General features: G+C 45.9%; 1 protein-coding gene across 1 annotated transcript in view; it reads right to left on the minus strand.

Moving 5' to 3' along the window:
- LOC119446175 (voltage-gated potassium channel subunit beta-2-like) overlaps window positions 1–19617 on the minus strand; it is a 57829-nt gene that overhangs the window by 17314 nt on the left and 20898 nt on the right. The window contains exons 2-12 of the mRNA XM_049664855.1: window positions 14046–14187; window positions 10724–10852; window positions 9671–9714; window positions 9499–9536; window positions 8086–8165; window positions 7163–7207; window positions 5157–5201; window positions 3966–4009; window positions 2558–2644; window positions 1619–1704; window positions 599–719 (exon numbers count right to left, since the gene is read on the minus strand). Coding sequence (XP_049520812.1) covers window positions 599–719; window positions 1619–1704; window positions 2558–2644; window positions 3966–4009; window positions 5157–5201; window positions 7163–7207; window positions 8086–8165; window positions 9499–9536; window positions 9671–9714; window positions 10724–10852; window positions 14046–14095 — 769 coding nt within the window. The 5' untranslated portion in view covers window positions 14096–14187. The remainder of the gene's footprint in view (window positions 1–598; window positions 720–1618; window positions 1705–2557; window positions 2645–3965; window positions 4010–5156; window positions 5202–7162; window positions 7208–8085; window positions 8166–9498; window positions 9537–9670; window positions 9715–10723; window positions 10853–14045; window positions 14188–19617) is intronic.

The following is a 19617-nucleotide window of genomic DNA, read 5'->3' on the forward strand; positions in this document are numbered from 1 at the left end:
CTACCCGTAATTACGCGTAGGCCAATTCCCAAACTTCCAAAGTGCATGGCATCACCTAATACTCTGTCCTTATCGACTACGTTTCTCTTCCCTTCACAGCCATTCTGCTATACTCTATAATAGACCACAGCATATCGGCTGTAATCATTACAGGATCTACCCAACTCCGTTTCTTCCCCTTAACTGAATATCAGTAACAGCCGTTCGCTCTCTAATTCACACTGCCCGCTTCTATATATCCAAATATTATACGCTCATCCCTTTTTGTTCTATCGTTGATTTCGCAGTCTTTAGCTTATCTTCAAGTTGCCAATTACCTTACAAGTTTCAGCCTCACAAGTCGGTGCTGAAATTAGCACATAACTGTACTTCATTATACATTTTTATGGCATATCGACTAGCTGCAAAACTTCATGACTTGAGGCTGACTGCCACATGTGCTTCAACCAATATTTATATCTGCCTAAAAATGTCCTTCTCTTGCGAAATGCATGAAGGAGGTAGCGGCCAGTTACTGCAAATAGTCCGACTCCTGTTCTGGCGAGGAAGACAACCAAAGAAACAACAATGATAACAGTAAACGTAGGGGAATACTGACCGATCTTCTGACACAACTCTGGTAGCTGCAGTTCCACCTTGTCCCTGTGGAACATGTGGTACTCGGTCTGTTCCGCGACGGGGGGCACCAGGTGGCACTGCCTCGCCACTGTGTACGCTTCCTGTTGGGAGCAAGGAGTCAGCGTATATACCACCCGGCTGCAGAGGCGCGCTTAAGCTTGTGCACGTAATGCTTCCGAGTGCGCGGTCTCCGGAGCAGATGCTCTTCGAGAGCCAGCCACTATACAGTCTTTACAGTAGCCTCTCGAAGCACTACTGCGATTCCTGAGATCAAGTGAACTGACCATTACGACGTTCCAGAGTGCTTTCTTTCTAGCTTATTCTTACCATTTAACATTTCTCTGTTGTAGGATAGAAAACTGTAGGTCGTCTGCTGGCTAACGTCTCACAACGTAGCCAGCATGAGTTATAGTTTCGTATTTATATGTCTAGTTTCGGGGGCATTCGCGCAGCAGTTTGTATACGCTTGAGCGGTTCGTTGGAACAGGCGCTGGTAAATCTTGATCTTGCACATATCCAAGGTTAACACTGGAAACGGGTCCGATTACTGCCAACGGCAGGCCTGCATTGGCTGTTATACAGGGATGATTAGCGAAACCGGCTGGTCAAGCTTTTAAGAACAAGATCAAAAAGGCTCTGTGAAATCGGTTCCAGAAGCACTCGCCAAGGAAAGATCCGAATATGTAACCGCAAGTCGTCAAGCTCAACCACGAAGAAAAAGAGAAGCAGAAACCATGTGATCATGATTGAGGCGAGAATGCCCGACCTCGAAGCAACAAAAGAAAGGAAAAAAGAAAAACGGGCGAGCGGTAGAAGATCCAGAACAAGAAGGACATGCAAACGCTAGCGACCCAAATCTCACGTACGGAATTTCGCACGCGCATAATCTAGTTATTTTTTAAATACGGATAAACAAAGCTGGGACACTATCTCCTTCGGAAAGTACGCGAACTGCTGCGCGAAAGTTGGTAACATAGTAAATGAAGCCAAAAGCTCTTACCATTATTTCTACGGTGCTCCATCGTGACGTGCCCCAGTACATGGCCATTCCCTGGTTAATGCAGTACGTGCACGTCCGGACTATCTCTAAAGAGAGGACGAGAACAAAGAAAGATGACGAGACACTGCAAACATGGCATCGTACGAAATGAAACTTCAGTTTTATACTTCGTATTTTGGTGCTTCGAGGAAATTGAATAAATACGAAGCACACGCAAAGCTAACCGGCATAATGCCCACAATTATACATTAAAGTTGCATACGTCAGCTTAAAGCACGAAACGCGTTTGTAGGAACACTTTACCAGTATAAACTGTTTCAATGTTTATCTTTAGTGTCCTAACAGGATCTAAGCATGTGAACAACTCCGTTTCTTTATGTGTCAAGTCCGTTTTATCTAATCAACTTTGACTGCATGCCAAAGTCCGAATCTTGCCTAAGACTTGCACGTTTTTTTACGCGTAAGCGTAGATGGCCCGTCTATGAAGTCGGCGAGATTATGTTTGAAGCCGTGAGGGAAGCGGGCGCCGGAGGAGGAAGGCGCCTGGAGGTGGAAATGGAGAATCGCCGCCTTCACGCCCTTTCTGTTTGCGCTTCGACGCCGCGTTGCTCGCTGTGCTTGCGAGTAACCCGCGTTCACGAAGTGAAACGTCACTGCAACCTTTTGCATTTGTGCAGGCGTAAGGGACTTTACATGCAGTCAACGTCAAAAGTTTGCCGACCATGGTGTCCAAGAAAAAGCTAAATATCTGCGCAGCTTGGGTACGCAGTCTCATATCTGAATTTGCAGCCTGTTCAACATTTATGCGAACAACGTTAAGTTTTGAAGTTTTACTGGCTACGCGGTCTCCCAACGCTAAAATAAAATTGAGTTTTCTCAGATCTCACGGTGCGTAAACCGTTGACGTCATCTGTACATCCAGGAGCAAAGTGGACTTGCCTTCCATGGGACACATGGAGTCGACTTTGTTGATTAACACTATGTCTACATAGCTCAGCTGTAGCCGCTCCAGCGACGCCTGAAGACCTGGAGAAGACGCAAGGAAAAAGAATACAGCTAATTATCTCTCGAATTCTCCAAAAATTGACCATCCTCGGCTTCATAATGAGAAATTTGCCGCCTAAATGAGATCAATCTCCGCGTAAATTTCAACGTCCGACAGGCAGAGGCAGCATATATTGAAAGTACCGGCTTGAGTCCTATTATTCCAAAAAGAACGACCCATCTTAGCCATGTGCAGCCACCATATGTACATTAAGGCCATAATAGTGACTTGTTGGGCGAGTAGGTACATAGTATGACATAAAGGAGTGCTATAAAACAGTAAGTAAAAAAAGAAAAAAAATAGGACGAGGAAGACACAAATGAACAGAAAGTGTGCTGTACAAACAACTGACTTTATTTCGTAGAAACTACGCGTCCCCCCAGGTTATACAGAGCATGCGTGAAAGCGACTGCAAATGCCTTCTCGGTAATCACCCCGACTACTATGTTTATCTAGCTAGGACAATGTTAGTTTAGGAAAGCTGCACGGGCAGTTTGACGGGGCCCAGTAAACAATTACATGCCAGAAACAAGGCATAACGAATGCGGTGTATTGAATGTTATGTTCGCTATAACGATTTGCTGGCGCCCGTTCTTACAAGCAACTTTAACGTATAGCTTCGTAAATACGGGCCAAGGGGTCCTATTGGCGAAGTAGTTCAGCAGTCCGTAAGCCAGAGCAGTTTATAAGAACAGCTGCTAACCAAATGTGATAGCGAACTTACGATTAGCGACTGTTTAGTTACTATTGCGCACGTGATCATAGATATATTGAAAATGCTGCTGTGGAACTAGCTGAACTCCAAAGCCTTCGTTCATTGAGGTCCCTGACCTTTTCAAGCATTCTCTAGGTTGCTGACTGCGATCAAGGCAACTAATGAGACGTTTATTACGTGAAGACCACAACCAATTTAGGAGTGGAAGTGATATGAAAGGAATGCATGATCGTGTACTCATGGCGTTCGGTTTGGGGTACGCATCGCGAAGGCTTATCAGAGCATCTTATCTTTTGTTGCCTTAATCTGAGTTTCTCCTGCACTAAGCTTTCTGCTATTCTAATATTAAACCCGTTGCCTAACCACTGCATGACCCGCTGAGCTCCTCACTTCTTCTTAAACACATTCATAATATCATCCACGCGCGTTGAATATCTAATATAAAGTAAAATCTTTCTACCCCTTTAACATTACGTCTATCTTTATTATTTCCATTGCTCGTTGTTTGTAGAGATAGCAAGAACGTAAGATATTAAATTTCATAAACGTGCGCTTGGTGACGCTGTGTCACGTGCTCAGTGTCTCACCTTCAATGATGGCTTTCCTAGACAGCCCTCGTTCGGAATCGCCCCTTCAAAAAGATGAAGAAGAAAACGAAAGACATCGCGCAGGTTTCGTGGGGGAACACGACCACGTGCCAGCCACTCCGAAATACAAAACACACACGCACATAATGAACGGCCCGATTTTTATTAATCATATCATAAGAAGCCAACAAACATTGCCACCAAGAACAACATAGGGGAAATTACTTGTACACACTACTTTGAATTAAAGAAACGATAAATTAATGGAAATGAAAACGGATGACGAAACAACTGTCCGCAGGTGGGGAACGAACCCACGTCTTCGCATTACGCGTGCGATGCTCTCACCATTGAGCTACCGCGGAGCCGTTTTCCCATCCGCTTTCTGTGGTATTTATGTTTTACAACTAGAACTAACTCTGGAAGTGTTAGCCAGCGCCGGCTTGTGAGTGGTGGCCCTGGCTAACACTCCCAGGGTTAGTTATAGTTGTACTGAAGCTGTACTGAAGAGATACATATATATATATATATATATATATATATATATATATATATATATATATATATATATCTTCAGTACAGCTTATGCAGGTGTCTTTCCCACGTATTTGCGAAATAGTCTTACACTAGATGCATTTTTTTAACACTGCAAAGTATGTAGATTAGTCATGGCGTACTTTGGTCAAACTTGGCCCTCGCGCCAGAAAACTTAGATGTCATCATCATCAGGACAAAGGAAAAGATACATGTCGCGTTTTTTTCCCCCGTCTTTTCCCGTGTCGTTTCCTTGTAACTTGCATTGGCGGCGTCGAGTAGCACTGAACATGCGCTGGCGGAGTGGATTGTCTGCAGTAGAGGTTGATGGCAGGTGTGTTCCCGACTGCGTCCCGTATTTGTGAGGGGGAGTGAACTGCTACCGGTTATTTACGGATGTGCGCCTCGCGGTGGCCGCAGCGGGGGACGTCTCCTGTGTCTATTTTTTTCGCCTTGGCTAATTATTTGAGACAGAATAATAGTTCCGAGCTCCTACTGCAGCACCTCTGTTTTCCAGTGACGACAAACATACAAGCCATTCAAACAGGAGCACAAGTAAGTTGCATATATGTCGAAGCGCAATAGTCTGCCGCACATGAAGAACATTGCGGGAGAAGGGGGGGGGGGGGGGTGGAGGAGAGGGGAGGGTATACTTACTTCGTCGCCCAGAACAACTTTGTTGTGACTACGAATGAAGATCGTCTAAAAACAGAAAAAAGAACGACATGATGAAAGCAATGAACTTAAAACATGACCTTTATTCTGAGATTTGCGAGCTTATGTGTCGTGGTAAGCAGTACTGCTTACGAACTTCGAATATAGGACGTACAAACAACGACAACTGAACAGTATAACGCTACCGTACACACACGACAAGAGCTTCGCTCGTTCGAAAGTATTAGTTAACTATTCCGGGAGTCCCAGGGCTCGCTCCTAATTAGTAAAAAGTAACTGTTGAAAAAGCGCACTCTAATCAGCTCTCTGTGCCCGTATGAAATCTGCGCATGCTTTAGTGACACGAATATACCCGGCGGCTCTCGTACGCCTACGCTTTTCGCAAGCATAATGAGCGTATAGCGCCGATTGCATTCGCGCATTCAAACGCACGCACAAACGCACGGAAAGACAGGACCGACGTTCTTCCCCTTATACGCTGCACAAGGTCGTTCATTGTTAACGAATTCACCTCCACGTTCGCAGCAGGTCTGCGCTCTACACATCCTCGAGTCTCGGCCGGCGTTGGCGAGAAGACGAGCGTAGGAGAGATGCGGCGAGCATTTCTATTCTTACGACGCAACAACTGTGCACCCGATCTGTCTTAGCTTGCCTCCCTCCGCATGCGGTGAGGAACGCGGCCTGTCACGCGCCTTCATTAGAAACAAAAAGGCGGCGGCGGCGGCAGTCACTGCGAGCGAGGGATAAGGCAGGAATTTCGAGCGGGAACAGCCAGTCGCGCGCACGCACGCACACACATACACACATACACACATACGCACGCACACACAGACACACACACACAAGCGTTTCACTCGCAACGAGCGCTCGCCAGACGTGCCTTGCATCAAGCCGGTGGTCTGCACTGCTAAGACAATGGGCGGTGGTGCGAAATTAGCCGAGACGGCTCCTCCACATCCCTCCCTCCACCCATTCTCCTTTCAGATGGTTCTTTCACCAATCCTCAATTTTTTTTTTTTCGCGATGACGCTGCAGAACTCGGTGCGCAAGATCCGCGCTTGCTTCGCGTTCTACAATATGAACGCAGTGGCATCGCCCTGTCCTGTTTGTCGTTTACTTCGCGGGTCTAGGAGCGCTGAAAGGATGGAAGGGCACTTTGCTCTTTCGTAGCGCCATCTCGTTGTCACCCCGCACTTGCGTCAGAAACAGGGTAACCGTAGCCTCTGAGAACGGCGAGTAACTGTCTGGGAAAGATCGTTCGATCTGGCGGAAAGAAGCCCTCGATGTTGATTTCTTATACCACTGTTCATGTTGCTAGTTCTGAAGCGATAAGAAACGGTTTTGTGACCGGACGTTTGTGGCGTCATACTAGCTGTGCGTGCGACCTTACGTCACACTCTGCCGTCGTTAGGGATACAATGTTGCATCATCCGACCACAGGTGCTGTTCAGAGGCCTCTATATACGTCTTCAATTACACAGTGATTTAATGTTTGTCCCACTGACGTGAATTTCACTTTCACTGCGCTTACAGGCCGCTGAAAGACCGTTACGCCGGCAAAATATCGGGTAATAATCAGGCGTGCGCAGACACTCATACACCCGGGCTCCACAGACAGACAGACGGACGGACAGACACAGACACGTGGGCACACACAAACTAAACAGATCCCACTACCATTTCCGCGCTAATAACATATGGCTAGTACCTGGTGCAGGTAACTTAAAGCGGCAGGCATACGCAAACAAGCGGTGGGACAATCTTAACAAGTCCGCACACAGAACATCGCGCTTCCACTGCGAAAGCATCTCGGTGCACTCGGCGCTTTCACCACGAACACGACACTGCCGCTCCACTGCAGGCACCGGTCGCGTACCGCATCGCACAGAGAAACAATGGAGTGTCATACACACAAACACACAGAGCGTGCGGGGTTCTCGCGGCCGCTTGGAGCGGGGCCAGCAAGGATCGAGATGAGACACACGCACCTCCAGCGCTTCTTCTTGAGCACCTTGCCAAGAGCCACCTCGGCCCTGTAAATACAAACAACACGAGGCGTTTGCACCCGCCCTCGTCCTTCGGGAAACGCGGCTGCTGTTTTGTTTATGTATTTAGTTTTGTTCTTTTCGTGCTTTTCTTTTTCCTCTCGTGTTTCGCCCGCTCTTCTCGGCCGCAAGGCACCGCCTCGCGGTACAGACAACGGGTGCACATTGAGTACAGTAGGGAAGCACGGCGGAAGACTAAACGAGGGGCATCGTTGCAAGAGAAGAGAGGAAGAGAAAAGAAGGGGACCGAGGGCCGAGACGGCGCAACCTACAGGTAGGAAATGTAAGCAGGAAAAGCGGTGGAAATCGCGTTGGTACAAAGGGAACCCCTTTGCAGGCAGGAGTGTTCATTCAGCAGGCATTCAGTTTGCGGGAAGGAGAGAGAGAAAGGAGATAAAGAGAGAAGTGCCTGTTTTTCATCACTCCGGGCCGCAAATATTCGGGAAACTGGAATGTTGTGTTATATAGCACTAACTCGCTCGTCTACTTATAAAAAACAAATCTGATATTGGAATGCTAACACGCTTGAGGCGTTGCATTCGTGTCGGGGCGTCAATTCTAGAGACACAACTGTGACTGGATTTGGCCAGCTCACAGTATTCCGAGCGCCACAAAATATTGTGAACAAGACTTCTATGGGGGGGCCGAAACGTTAGTGTGTTTTCTTTCTGGTTCCATTTTTATTTCTTTTTCGATTTTTGTTTCGTTTTTTTTTTTCAATTTTGACTTGCTCAATGGCTAGAGGTTTTCACTTAATGTGAGGTACAGAATATTTTGCGACACGAAGGAATCAGTTTTTATGTACGCTTGAGAACGTATATCAGAAACGGTGCATCCCAAAGTACAGAACAGCAGGAAGTGCGTACTTTCCTCCGGCGTAAATGTCGGCCGTGTCGAAGACGTTGATCCCGTTGTCGAAGGCAGCTGTTACGATGTCTTCCGCAACCTGCGAAGCAGACCAGGAATGAGTATATAGCCCATTCGAGGCGTACATTGCTTCATGTTTGGTACTGTTGAAATTGTGTGGTGCGAACCACCGCTGTAGCCCAGTGACTATGGCGTAGTCTGCTGAGCTCAAAGTCGCACGGGTTTGATTCCGGAAAAAAGAAAAAAGGAAAAGGAAGAGAGAGAGAAATACTTGCTTAGCGATATTTAAGTGCACATTAAAGAACGTCAGTGGTTAAAATTATTACGGAGTCCCCCGACGACGTCGTGCCTCATGATCAGATTGTGGTTTTGGCACGTAAAATCCGAGAATTTATTTTAATTTTCTGGTGCCGTTCCTCCCGTATTAGGATCGCATATACAGTAACCGTGAGTTCAAACTATGTCTCGTGTTTGGCAATCAATAATTCCGCACTGAAAAAAAAATGTTCTTCCCAAATAATTCGTGTGTGTTCAAAAATTTGCAAAAAATGCAAATGTTCAAAACAATTCGCATGTGTTCAAGCGAAGATGAACCATATAAGGTTCGAGTCAAACATATGCATCAGTGGACAAGATCTGATTTGTGTTCCGTTGCAATAAAACTACAGTGTCAAAGTGAATCTGGTACCGCCGGGTACATAGTGAGCTCAGCAGAGCCCTGTTACAGCGCCACGCGCCACGAACGTATGGCGCTGTTTATCGAGGAAATCTTCGGTATGGCTGTCAAAGTTCTTGATTCTAACATTTGATGGGGCCCTAATACACTAGCGTTATTTAACAAAGAGGCTTGACGCTAGTTAACCTGCATGTGACGAATACGTGAGTGCAAACGAACATTAGATGAGAACTATAAACCTTTCGTTCAGCAGTGAAGCTATATTTTTGGCTAAAGTAAGGTGACTGCGTTGACTATATTCTAGTAAAGACGCTGATAAAATAATAATGTACCTCTCTCTAGGCTTTCTTTCTTTCTTTCTTTCTTTCTTTCTTTCTTTCTTTCTTTCTTTCTTTCTTTCTTTCTTTCTTTCTTTCTTTCTTTCTTTCTTTCTTTCTTTCTTTCTTTTTTTTTCTTTCTTTTTTATTTATTTATTTATTTATTCGATTTATTCAAGGCAAATGCGGTACAAGATTGCCTCGGGAGAAACGGCTAAAGGCTGAGGAAATGCCTGACTTGGCCGTGCTACCCTGGCAATGGGATGCGATCGGATATCAGCTGCTTCCATACCTGCGTTATTTCTCGCGAAAGAGTAAAATACGCGCTTTATAAAGAGAGCTTTCTTTATTTCTTAACGACGCAATGTTAGGCATTTGATAGGCAAAGTCGAGTACGTCGTTCGAGTTCCGTATCTCACCTCATCTGATATTAGTGAGCCGAAGGTCACCCAGGTTCCTGAAATGAAGAACGTTCTGTTAATTTACTGATAACACGGAACAACAAATAGTACCTTACCAGCGGTCCCGCATGCATGCTCGCAAATCCATCAAAGCCCCAGAACATTTAGGCATATATACGAACGTACTAACCTAAACCGACGTTTGATATGCGTAGTCCTGATTTCCCAAGGTTTCTGCAGAGAAACGGACGAATCAATAGGTATGGTATATTAGAAGAATGCACAAAATTCATGCACATATCGTCGATATTCTTTAAGGCTGACGCGAGCTTTATCACCAACCGTTTGTATAAATCCCACTGCCTTGGCTGTGGGCGGCGCTGGAGAGTATTAATTCCCACGTCTAGACGACAAATACAAATGTCACATGCGTCACGCGTAAGTTGTACGTTCGGGTCCCACTAGCGGCAACTTTGCTTTTTCTTTCATTTCTCTTTACCGTGTGGGGATCTAGGTGCGTCCAGGCAGCTCTGTGCGTGAATTCGCATATTCTGTCGTGCCTACGCCACTGCCTTTTCACCCGCTGCGGTCGTGTGGGGTGACTTTTTCCACGGACCTGTTTTCGGCGGTGGCGCGACCGGTGCGACCGGCAGAGCAAGCACGAGGTGGTCAAAACTACGGCGTGCCACATAATCAGATAGCCGGTATTGGCACGTAAAACCCCATAAGTATTTTTTTAAAGGCTGACACGCGTGCGCGAAGAAATCGTATGCAGGCCCAGACGTCACATATCAGCGGTAATAAATAACGGAATACTAACTGGGTGTTCTTTTCAAAATGGTGCAGTACTGCACGTACGATCGACATGTAGCGAAAGGACGCTTGGAAAAACACGACTAATAGCTTCCAAAACGATGATATTGAAGAACAGAAGTCAACACACCTGTCTAGACTACACTCCTGAGGGCCGAAGCAGCTGACAAAGCTTAAGCCGACCGCCAGCTGGAGGCAAATCAATCGACACTGTAAACGTAGCCATGCAGCCACACATACACCGATAATTCGTGCCGCATGTCATCATCAGATATCACCAGCGCAGTCCTGAGAACGTGGTTCGCGTGTTCTAGAGAAGTGTGTTGACCTCTGTGCTTGAAGACAATCCAAGAAATACGAGAACGCGTGACGTTGCCGTATACGTCTTTCTTCCCTTGTCTTTCTTTTTCTTTTTCTTAACATAACCCACCTGTATCGGACGGCCGGTGGCGCAAACATGGACACCTGTCTGGTGGGTGGTTGGCTGGCCAGCACGGAGCTGCCGCTGGACAGTGTCCCCTCGTCCAGGCACTCCAGGCTCGCCATGGGAGCGCGACAGCTGCACCACAAAAGAAGGCCGTGTGCAAAAAAAAAAAAAAAAAAACTGCTGTGGCTGCGGACTCTGCAACGTGTGATGCTACCGCCTCACTGCAAGCAATAACTGAGAATGTGCGCGTGCGTAGTTATTTAAGACTCACCCGTGTGTTCTCACTCTTGATATGGCTTACAATTGAGGCTAGAACCGTTTTGAGTGAGAAAAAAACTTGACGTTTACTTTTGGGAATCTTACCTGAAAAACCCGAAATATTAGTGAAGAGGGAGATTAATTTTCGCCGCTGTGTATGGATGTTTATCGAGAGTGATGCGAACGTCGCATTCTTTGTTGAGTCCATGGAAACATCGTCTTTATCATTCTGCCCACAATTTTCTAGACTAGGCGTCAATTTAGACTATTAGCGGTATTATTCTTCACTACCTAAGCGATTGATTTGGTTGTACAGATTTACATAAAAACTGTAAGGTACGCATTTTTCGTTCATTAATTTTTGAGAAACATATTTGCATTGTGCAAAAGGGGGTGGTTATGAAAAAGCCACGTTGTTGCTTTGTTTTATAGAACTCCAGTGTTGCGGTCTTCATCATTACTTGTACTGCATGGTAATACAGTAGACAGACGTACAGGATTGCTGTGTTTGATGCCTTGATGCTGTAAAAATCAGGTGGCTGAAAACTCCTCAACTGTTCGCAAGACATGGGTGCTAAGTTGCGTGATATCTTTTCTACAGATTGAATGAGTAAAAAATGAGTCGTCGTTAAATTCCAATCCTTTAAGGACAGGTTTGATCAATCAACCAATCAATCACTCAATCAATCGCCAAATTCTCATTTTTACGCCGCTGCCATATTGCCTTCCTTTTTCGTGTTCCACTAGTTCAGTTTTCTGTAAAGCATAATTCACCTTTTGCACTTCATGTCTGCGGCGAAGTATCACAAGAGCGAAGGGGTAGAATTGTGAGGCCAAAGCAGACTTGCACGTAACCCATTACATGTAATTATTGCTTGTAATCAGTTACGTTCTGTGGTAATCCTGTAATTTACCGATGGCCGTTAAACGCATAGGCTTCTATCTCTAAATGATGTATGCGTGACTCAAATACACCTATTTCGCCAAATCCGTTCTACGGAAGCTCACGAGGTGGAGGACAGGTCACGAAACGGAAAAATTGTAATCCACCCGGCTTTTGTAGGAATCTACAAAGGAAACCTATATGGCTTCTTAGAAGAAAAATTCGTCCTGATCCATGAAATTCGTACGGGACCGGGACGAACTTTTCTTCAGGTGCGAAAGATTTCTTTCTAAAAAACCCGTGGGGGGTTGGTTTCCTTTGTAGCTTTATGTTGAAGTCGGTTCGATGACAATTTTTCCTTTTCGTACACCTATTCTTGCGAATATAACACACGAAAACTATTTTTAGGACTGAATAATGTGCAGCTTTATATATTAAATTACTATATAGATTTTGCCACCTCATCAAGGAACGTGAACGTTTGCTGGCGTCCATTACTATCCACCGTTTGAGTCTGAATGGTTAACCAGCGAAGGGCACCGGAAAGACGTCTACCAGATGTTGGCCGATAAATTGAAACGACGCTTTTATTGCTCGATTATAGTTGGCCCCTTCGGACGTTGATGCCAGAGCATCAGCTATGGGCAGATTTTTCGTTTTTTCTCTGACCCTATCGGGAGCTCCATCCCGTAGAAACAGCAGCAATACAGTGAAGTGCTGCGCTTCACAGAGGAACCAGTCCTGAGAATCATCGCGGCATTTAGTAACCGCAATCTTGTGAGCGAGGTGTTAGTACGTTGCAACGCAACACTTCTTTTAACATTGACCGAGTTTTCAGTGTCACTGCAGATGTCTTCGCCCAAAAACGCGAGAATATTACCGAATAAAAATTTGAAAAGCAATTCTCAGTGAAAGTAAACAACGTGTGATGGGCTGCAGGGAGCGCATTGAAAGAGCCACACCAGCTCGTTCTACTTACTGTACTTGCGCAATGTTAATAAATGTAGGGTGGAGACTAACGTTAAAGTTATCCATTACCTTTTTTTAGTAATCGCTCATTTACTTTTGTGGGGCACTAATTGGTAGTTGTAATCAATTACATTTTTTGAAAGAAGAATTGTAATTCTAATCGGTTACTTTCTTTCTATAACGTGTACACGTCTGGGGCAAAGGTAAACAACGAAGTTGGCGTGAAGGGCGGACGAGATAGCAGGCGGTTAAGGCACTGGGTTGGCAATGAAGCGAGATCTTCTTATTACTTCGATTACATTGCAAGAAGAACTAAATATTGTCATTAATGTAAGGGAAAGCTGCCGTTGAAGAGGGAAAAAATAGTATTTTAAGTGTATGAATTTTGTTTGGCTCAGGCCTTTTTTCGCAACCTCCGTTCTACGTCGCTCTCGTCGAAATACCCTAGAACGTTTCTAACCTTCTGCCGTGAAATGATCGATTGCTGGGCCAGTTGTGTGGAAGCATGACGAAAATGCAGTGTCAAACTACGTGACTCGCGTCTCCCCATCTCTTCGATTGTGTCCTGTGATTTAACGCTACAGTTTGACATTATTGCTTGTACCGTGAATGGGTTGAGAGCGTGGGGAACGGTAAGATAACTTTTTAACGGAGGAACTTATTAAGTGTTATTGTGAGAAGCACGTTTTCACGGACAGAAATCAATAAATCAATACGCCAAGAGAGGACAAAGTTTAATAGTGCGCCGAAGCAGAACATACGAGAAGAGCAGGAGGACGTTGCAATGGCTACACTATGCTAACGGAACTCACGAGAACCGTGGTAGACCAATGAAAGTGCCGTCTAAGGAAGTATTAGCAAATGAGAAAGTAAGCACATGTAAGCGCAGGCGAGTATTTGATCGATTGAGTGCATGATTGATTGATTTATTGACTGATCAATCGATCTAGCACGTGACTGGCTAAACATAAAGTCCCCCCCCCCCCTTCCACCCATTATAAATGTAAGGCTTCGGGAAACACTCTGGGGGAGGGTCCTCGAATGCGAAAGGTGTCTCATGCATATGTCAACATTCATAAGTTATAAGTGAGCTAGTAACGACATCTAGAGATCTGATGGCGCACCCACAACGCAGTACCGACAATACCTGTTTAATGAGGCGTGCGGCGAAGCAATGCGAGCATGCGAAAAAAAAAATCGAGGAATGTCGCTCACTTGTTCTGTATGAGCGCATTGGTGAGGTTGTGCTCGCTCTTGACACTCATGCAGTCCGAGTCGAGGGCCACGTACTGCCTGCCCAGCTTGGACGTGCTCAGCGCCGAATCAGCGTGCACGTCGCCCACCAGGCTCGGCGACTCTGCGAGGGAGGAGCAAAAGGGAGGCCGTGAGCATAGAGGTCAACGCTCCAGCAGAATTCAATTCCGCGCGAACTAAAGCGCAGAGGCAGCACGGCGAGGTAGATGTCGATGAAACGCTAATGGTAACGATCACCGATCGGGTCTTGCGTAAAACACTGTAACGCTGAGCGACTTGGCATGACTGCACTTTGTAACGAGTAGCACCACGCGATAATGAGTGCACTCGGCACAGTTTGTTTATAGCGAGGCTGTTAATAGGAGTTCCGCAACCGTTTTCATGCGGCGGCGGCGAAGGCCGAAGGCTGCTTGTGGTACCATGGTCGCAATCGAATGTCAACAACAGAACAGCGAGCAACACAGCCTGCGTTGGAGCCCCGAAGCGGTCGCATGTATGACATGGCATTGGTGGCAACATCCTTGGTGGAAACACGTAGCGGTTCGCCACCGTCGGTAGTGAGCTATGAACTATCAGCAAAGCAGCGCTGCCCTATATACCAACGGCCGATCTGATGCGCGGTCAGATGTCGGCGTTGGGCCTGGCGCAGCATCCAAGAACATGCGTCGGATACAAACAGAGGGTATAAAAGTGTTAATCTCGGATATAGCGAAGCAATTGCGAAGGCTCGAGTATAGCGAAGAAATAAAATTTTCGCCGGATATAGTGAGACGTCTGCAAAGTCTTGGGTAATTTTAAAGCCTCGAGAGTGTCTTTCAACAGTTGAAAGGCAGCGCTTGTCCTTGTCTGTTCTTCGGTATTGTACACGACAAAAAATCGCTCTGTTGTACTTTAGGTCATGCAGAGCCAACTAGCTTAATCTGCGGAAGTTTTTGCCTTTGAGTCCTACAACGGTACTGTTGCGCTATACGAGGAAACCGCGTATAGTGTAGGTCTGCAGTCTAGTTGCCCCCCCCCTCCCATGAGTATCATTAGAAGCCACGGCCCGTTAAGAAAGGGTATATTTAAGTGGGCCTTACCTTGTCAAAAGCAATTCAGAACCCCACAGCTACTGTGGCACATGCTTCACGTTTGTGCGTAATGCACGTACTTTAGTCAAAGCACGCGACCTCCGACGTATACAAGCAGACAACTATCATAAAACGTCAATAAATAAAGTAGGTCCACATGTATTACCAGAACGCGTTGACAGTCTCCATAGAGTCATTCCGGAGCTATTGGGATTTTATATGATTAAGGCTGGTGCACTTCAAGGTAGAGTCATTACAAGCCCGCTTTTCTAAAAACTGTTCTGGGGCAAAACAAACGAATGCAGTCAAAGAAAAGAAAGAAGAATATTCTCAGCAGGCGGGACTCCTCTAATTATCCGCTCTACATTACGGGCTTGACCTTCGGACAGCTTCAGAGAAATCATAGGGCAGGCTTTTGACGGAACAGTAGAGCCTGGGACCGTGACCTCGTGAGTCTGCGACGTGCAAACCCCCATAAGTGCAGCTGTGTTTCTTGAGATGCACCAGCCTATATTAACACTTGTGCCGAACTGAACGATGAACGCTTCTTATTGCGTGTGTGCTTTCATACAGTGAACTTCTCTTCTTCTTCTCATTCTTTCAGTGCCCGTTTCGCTTTCTCCACTGCATGGCGTAGCCAATCGCGGGATAGACCTGCGGTTAGCCTTTGTTACTTCTTTCTTTCTCCGTGTTACAGTATACATATTTGGGCGGTAGACGCTTTTCTTATTTTCATCTTCCCGCGGTACTTTCTCATCCTTACTGCCGCCATGGCTTCTCCTTTCCGAAGTTATTCTTTGAGCACACGCGACGTCCCCGCTTCTCTATTCATCCCCTATTTCCACATAAACGGCGCCCATCAGAGCCACAAGATTGGGTAACGCGCAGGCTCGGGAACGCAGAGGCATCCGCATATAGGATGCGTAGACAAAAGAGCGCGGCGCGGTTTATGCCGCCGCGCGCGCGAATATCTCCTTTAGTATATATATGCTCGCGCGACAATGATGCCGCCGCAATTTATAACGCCCGCTGTGTGGGCGGCACAAGCCATTGTAGCGGTATACAGCGTTCGCCGCCTCTATATATAGTACCGCGAAAACACTGGAGGATCCCGGGCTGCCTAGATAGAGTTTACGCGACGCCAGAAAGCGCGCGAGTAGCGAGTTATCTGCAGGCGACAACAAGCCGGCAAGTTCTGCGCAGCTATTGAGAACAGAATGGGGACAAGGCAAGCAGAGGCATGCACAAGAAGCTGACACTCGATTTCTGTTTCCATAATTTTTGTTTAGTTACTAATACAGGCAGTTAATATGAACGCAGCAGGACAAGAAATGAGAAAGGAAGTGTTATCTGCCACAACAGTCCTGAGGCTCCAAACCGCTAGCGACCGCACTGCACACGCGAAGCTGTTCGTCAGTGCGGTATGCTTGTTGCCGCTGAGCTACTTTTCGGGCGCAGATGTTCTCAGACCTTTCGTTAGCGCTAGAAATGTGCTTGTTTTCGGTGCATTTATACTTTAATATTTCGTTTGAAAAGGTAGAAGTCGTAACGTGTACCGCGATAATAAAATCATAGCCCGCTCAATGGCGTTTTGAACAGATGCATAGCAACAATAATTGCTCCGGCAGTTTCTTTAGAATTCCTATGTGAAATCTCAAAGAAGCACATCAAGGAACATGAATGAATGCAATAACTTGCTATTTTTAGTATAAGTACTGAGAGTAAAAAAAAAAGAACTGAAATATACAAAATATGCCCCCTAAGGCCGCATTCCCAAAAGCGTTCTTACGCTAAAACTCTTCGAAGAAGCAGGTATCAGCCAATCGTGGTGTTAGCAAAGGCGGCTGGACAATGGCAAGCAGCATTTACGATCGAAAAGCGTAGTGAAATCGGCCCCTGGTTCTTAGTTCCCAACTTTGTGAGTCGGATCACGAGAGAAAAAAAATATGGAGATTTGTTGGCATCAATACTAGCCATAGATATGCTCATGCTATGTGGGAAAGCAGTATCTTCACAAATGTGAAAATGGGTAAGTTCTTATTGTACAGGGATCACTAGTTTTTACATTGCAGCAGGCGCCTGGTTCGTTTGTTACTGCGCTCCTGAAGCTCGCGAAGCACAGTGGTTGTCAGATCAGGGAGCATGCAGATGCCTCTTATACTTGATTATTGAGTTCGATCAGCTTTTCTGTATACAAGCAAGGTGGTCTAGTGTGCATTCAACTGGCGCTGGTGCATCCGCATGCTTTGTTAAGCTCATGTACAGAGCTGCACAGTAATGAATAAGGGCACTTGCACAGGCTGTGTTACAAATGTAAGATTTGTAAGATGTAAGGCAGCTAGTGAAGCCTCGGTCGAAGGTTGGTCTGAAATAGACAGCGTGCCCTTGGGTAAGTGAAAACCCCACACGACGTGAAGCATTGCTCGTAAAAATTTGTACCTACGCTGTCATTGCAGTGATGAATATAAGTAACCCATGGTGGGGAAAATAAAGTTGAATTTCATATTAGTCGAGCTCAACTATTAAAAAAGCTTGGGGTAGGCTTAAGCTTCGCCTTTAAGAGTGGTAACGCGATTGCGTTATTGGACGCCGTTGACGCCGACACCGACACCCTATTTTCTGCGACATGGGGCCCGATCAAAATGCAGAAAGGCTCGGTTTTCAACATTCCCTCAATGTCGCCTAGAAGCAAAGTATAGCGAAACACCATCAGAATTGAAGGACGCCCAAGGTTCACCTTTAAGAGTGGGACGCAATAACATTCAAAGATCCCTGGCTGCTTATCAGGCTTTTTTCTCGTACATTCAAACTACAATCCGACGCTATCACGTCTGTAGGTTGTGGTTAAGTCGTACTTTACGATTTTTCTGACGGATTTTACTTTGAGAAATTCAATTTTTGTTCACTAACGCCTTGTGCCACGAGAAGGGCCAGCCCGGTCGGGGTGGTTCGGGATGATGTGGTTAGGCATGATTATTTCCGCCAGACGCCGATGGGTTACGCCGTAGCCGACGCCGACACCGACACCGGATTTTCTGCGACACGGGGCCCTTAATGCTATCGCGTTAAAATAACACCACTCATGAGCATCTACCGTTGTTTGAGCCGTCGTTGAGACAGCCTATACTTCGGATCAGAAAAGTGGCAAGCCGAGAGCAGTGTGTGGGAACGGAACGAAAACAACTATGAAAAACGAAACAAAACGATATTTTTTACCGGAACGAAAACGTAACCGAAACGTTATTTATTATTTTGTTTCGTAATGCAACCGGAACATTTTTTATCGGTTTTCGGTTCACGGGGAAAATCAGCAATCCGAAACAACCGACGTCAGGCAACGTCAGAATTAGCGTGTATCTCAGGGGTCCGATAAGCGCGTATCTCAGGCAGGCAAAGTGCGAGCGATAGCCGGTCCAGTGCTCCACTAATCTAAGCTTGCCGCTCAGTGCACTAGCAGAACGGCATCTTAGGAAAACCCAGGCCATGCGCTCTAAGAGCTTATCGTTTCGTTTTCTACGGGTTCAACGCTTTGTTACCGAAGCTTTATCATTCGTTTGTGTACGTTTCAGTTGGTTTTATCGGAACAGCGGTCTCGAATTACGGCGAGTACACTCGATGACGCGCTGCTTCTGAAATCATGCTCAATGCCTTGATTCAAGGTACTGAGCATGATTTCAGATTCACTTATTGAGAAAAATTAATACTATGTTTTTATCGTTACATTGCCTTGAACATTTTTGCATGTGAACTAAAGCTGTTATGAACCATTACGGAAATTTTTTTTTTCGTTCCGGAGCAGACCCGGAACGAAACTTTTTTCAGTGGACCGAAACTAAAACCAGAACGAAAAACATCTCGTTCCGACATCCTGCTCGAGAGAAGCTTCTGTGTCGTCACTATACTGGTGTTTAAAAATTATGTTGTCGAGTCGTCCAAAACGCAAAATATCTCTTTTCTTTGAAGAAGTGCTAGGAACACTGGAGGCTAGTTTCGACGATACCTCTAGTAAAAGGTTTATTTTTCAGAAAAATGAGAAGTTGTGGGCGCTGTTGTATCGTTGTTGGCGCTGTATATTGTAATGGAAATGTGGAAACAGGGCATCAGTGTGAAATCAGGGCCAACGAAACGTACGCCTACATTAATCATTAACCGAAAGCTGCCACAACAAACTTGTTTACAAACTCACCAGAGGAAGTATCAGTATCGTGGGCGTCGCATATTTATGACGCTTGCTCTGCCTCAAGCACCGGATCAGCTCGGCTTGAAGTTTTTTCTTTTCCAGTTATGCACTGAATAATTTCAAGGGAAAGTTATTCCCGAGAGAACCGGAGTCCCACGTTCTTCCCTGTCCGTTTTTCCCAGATCTCTTCAACAATGCAATACGGTCTCGTACCAGGAACGCTCGCTCCGTTCCAGATTAGGAAGTCTCGACTCGACTCGAGTCTCAAACCTAATGCGCTCAT

This window comes from Dermacentor silvarum, chromosome 3 (genome assembly GCF_013339745.2).
Source record: "Dermacentor silvarum isolate Dsil-2018 chromosome 3, BIME_Dsil_1.4, whole genome shotgun sequence".
Lineage (NCBI taxonomy): Eukaryota > Metazoa > Arthropoda > Arachnida > Ixodida > Ixodidae > Dermacentor > Dermacentor silvarum.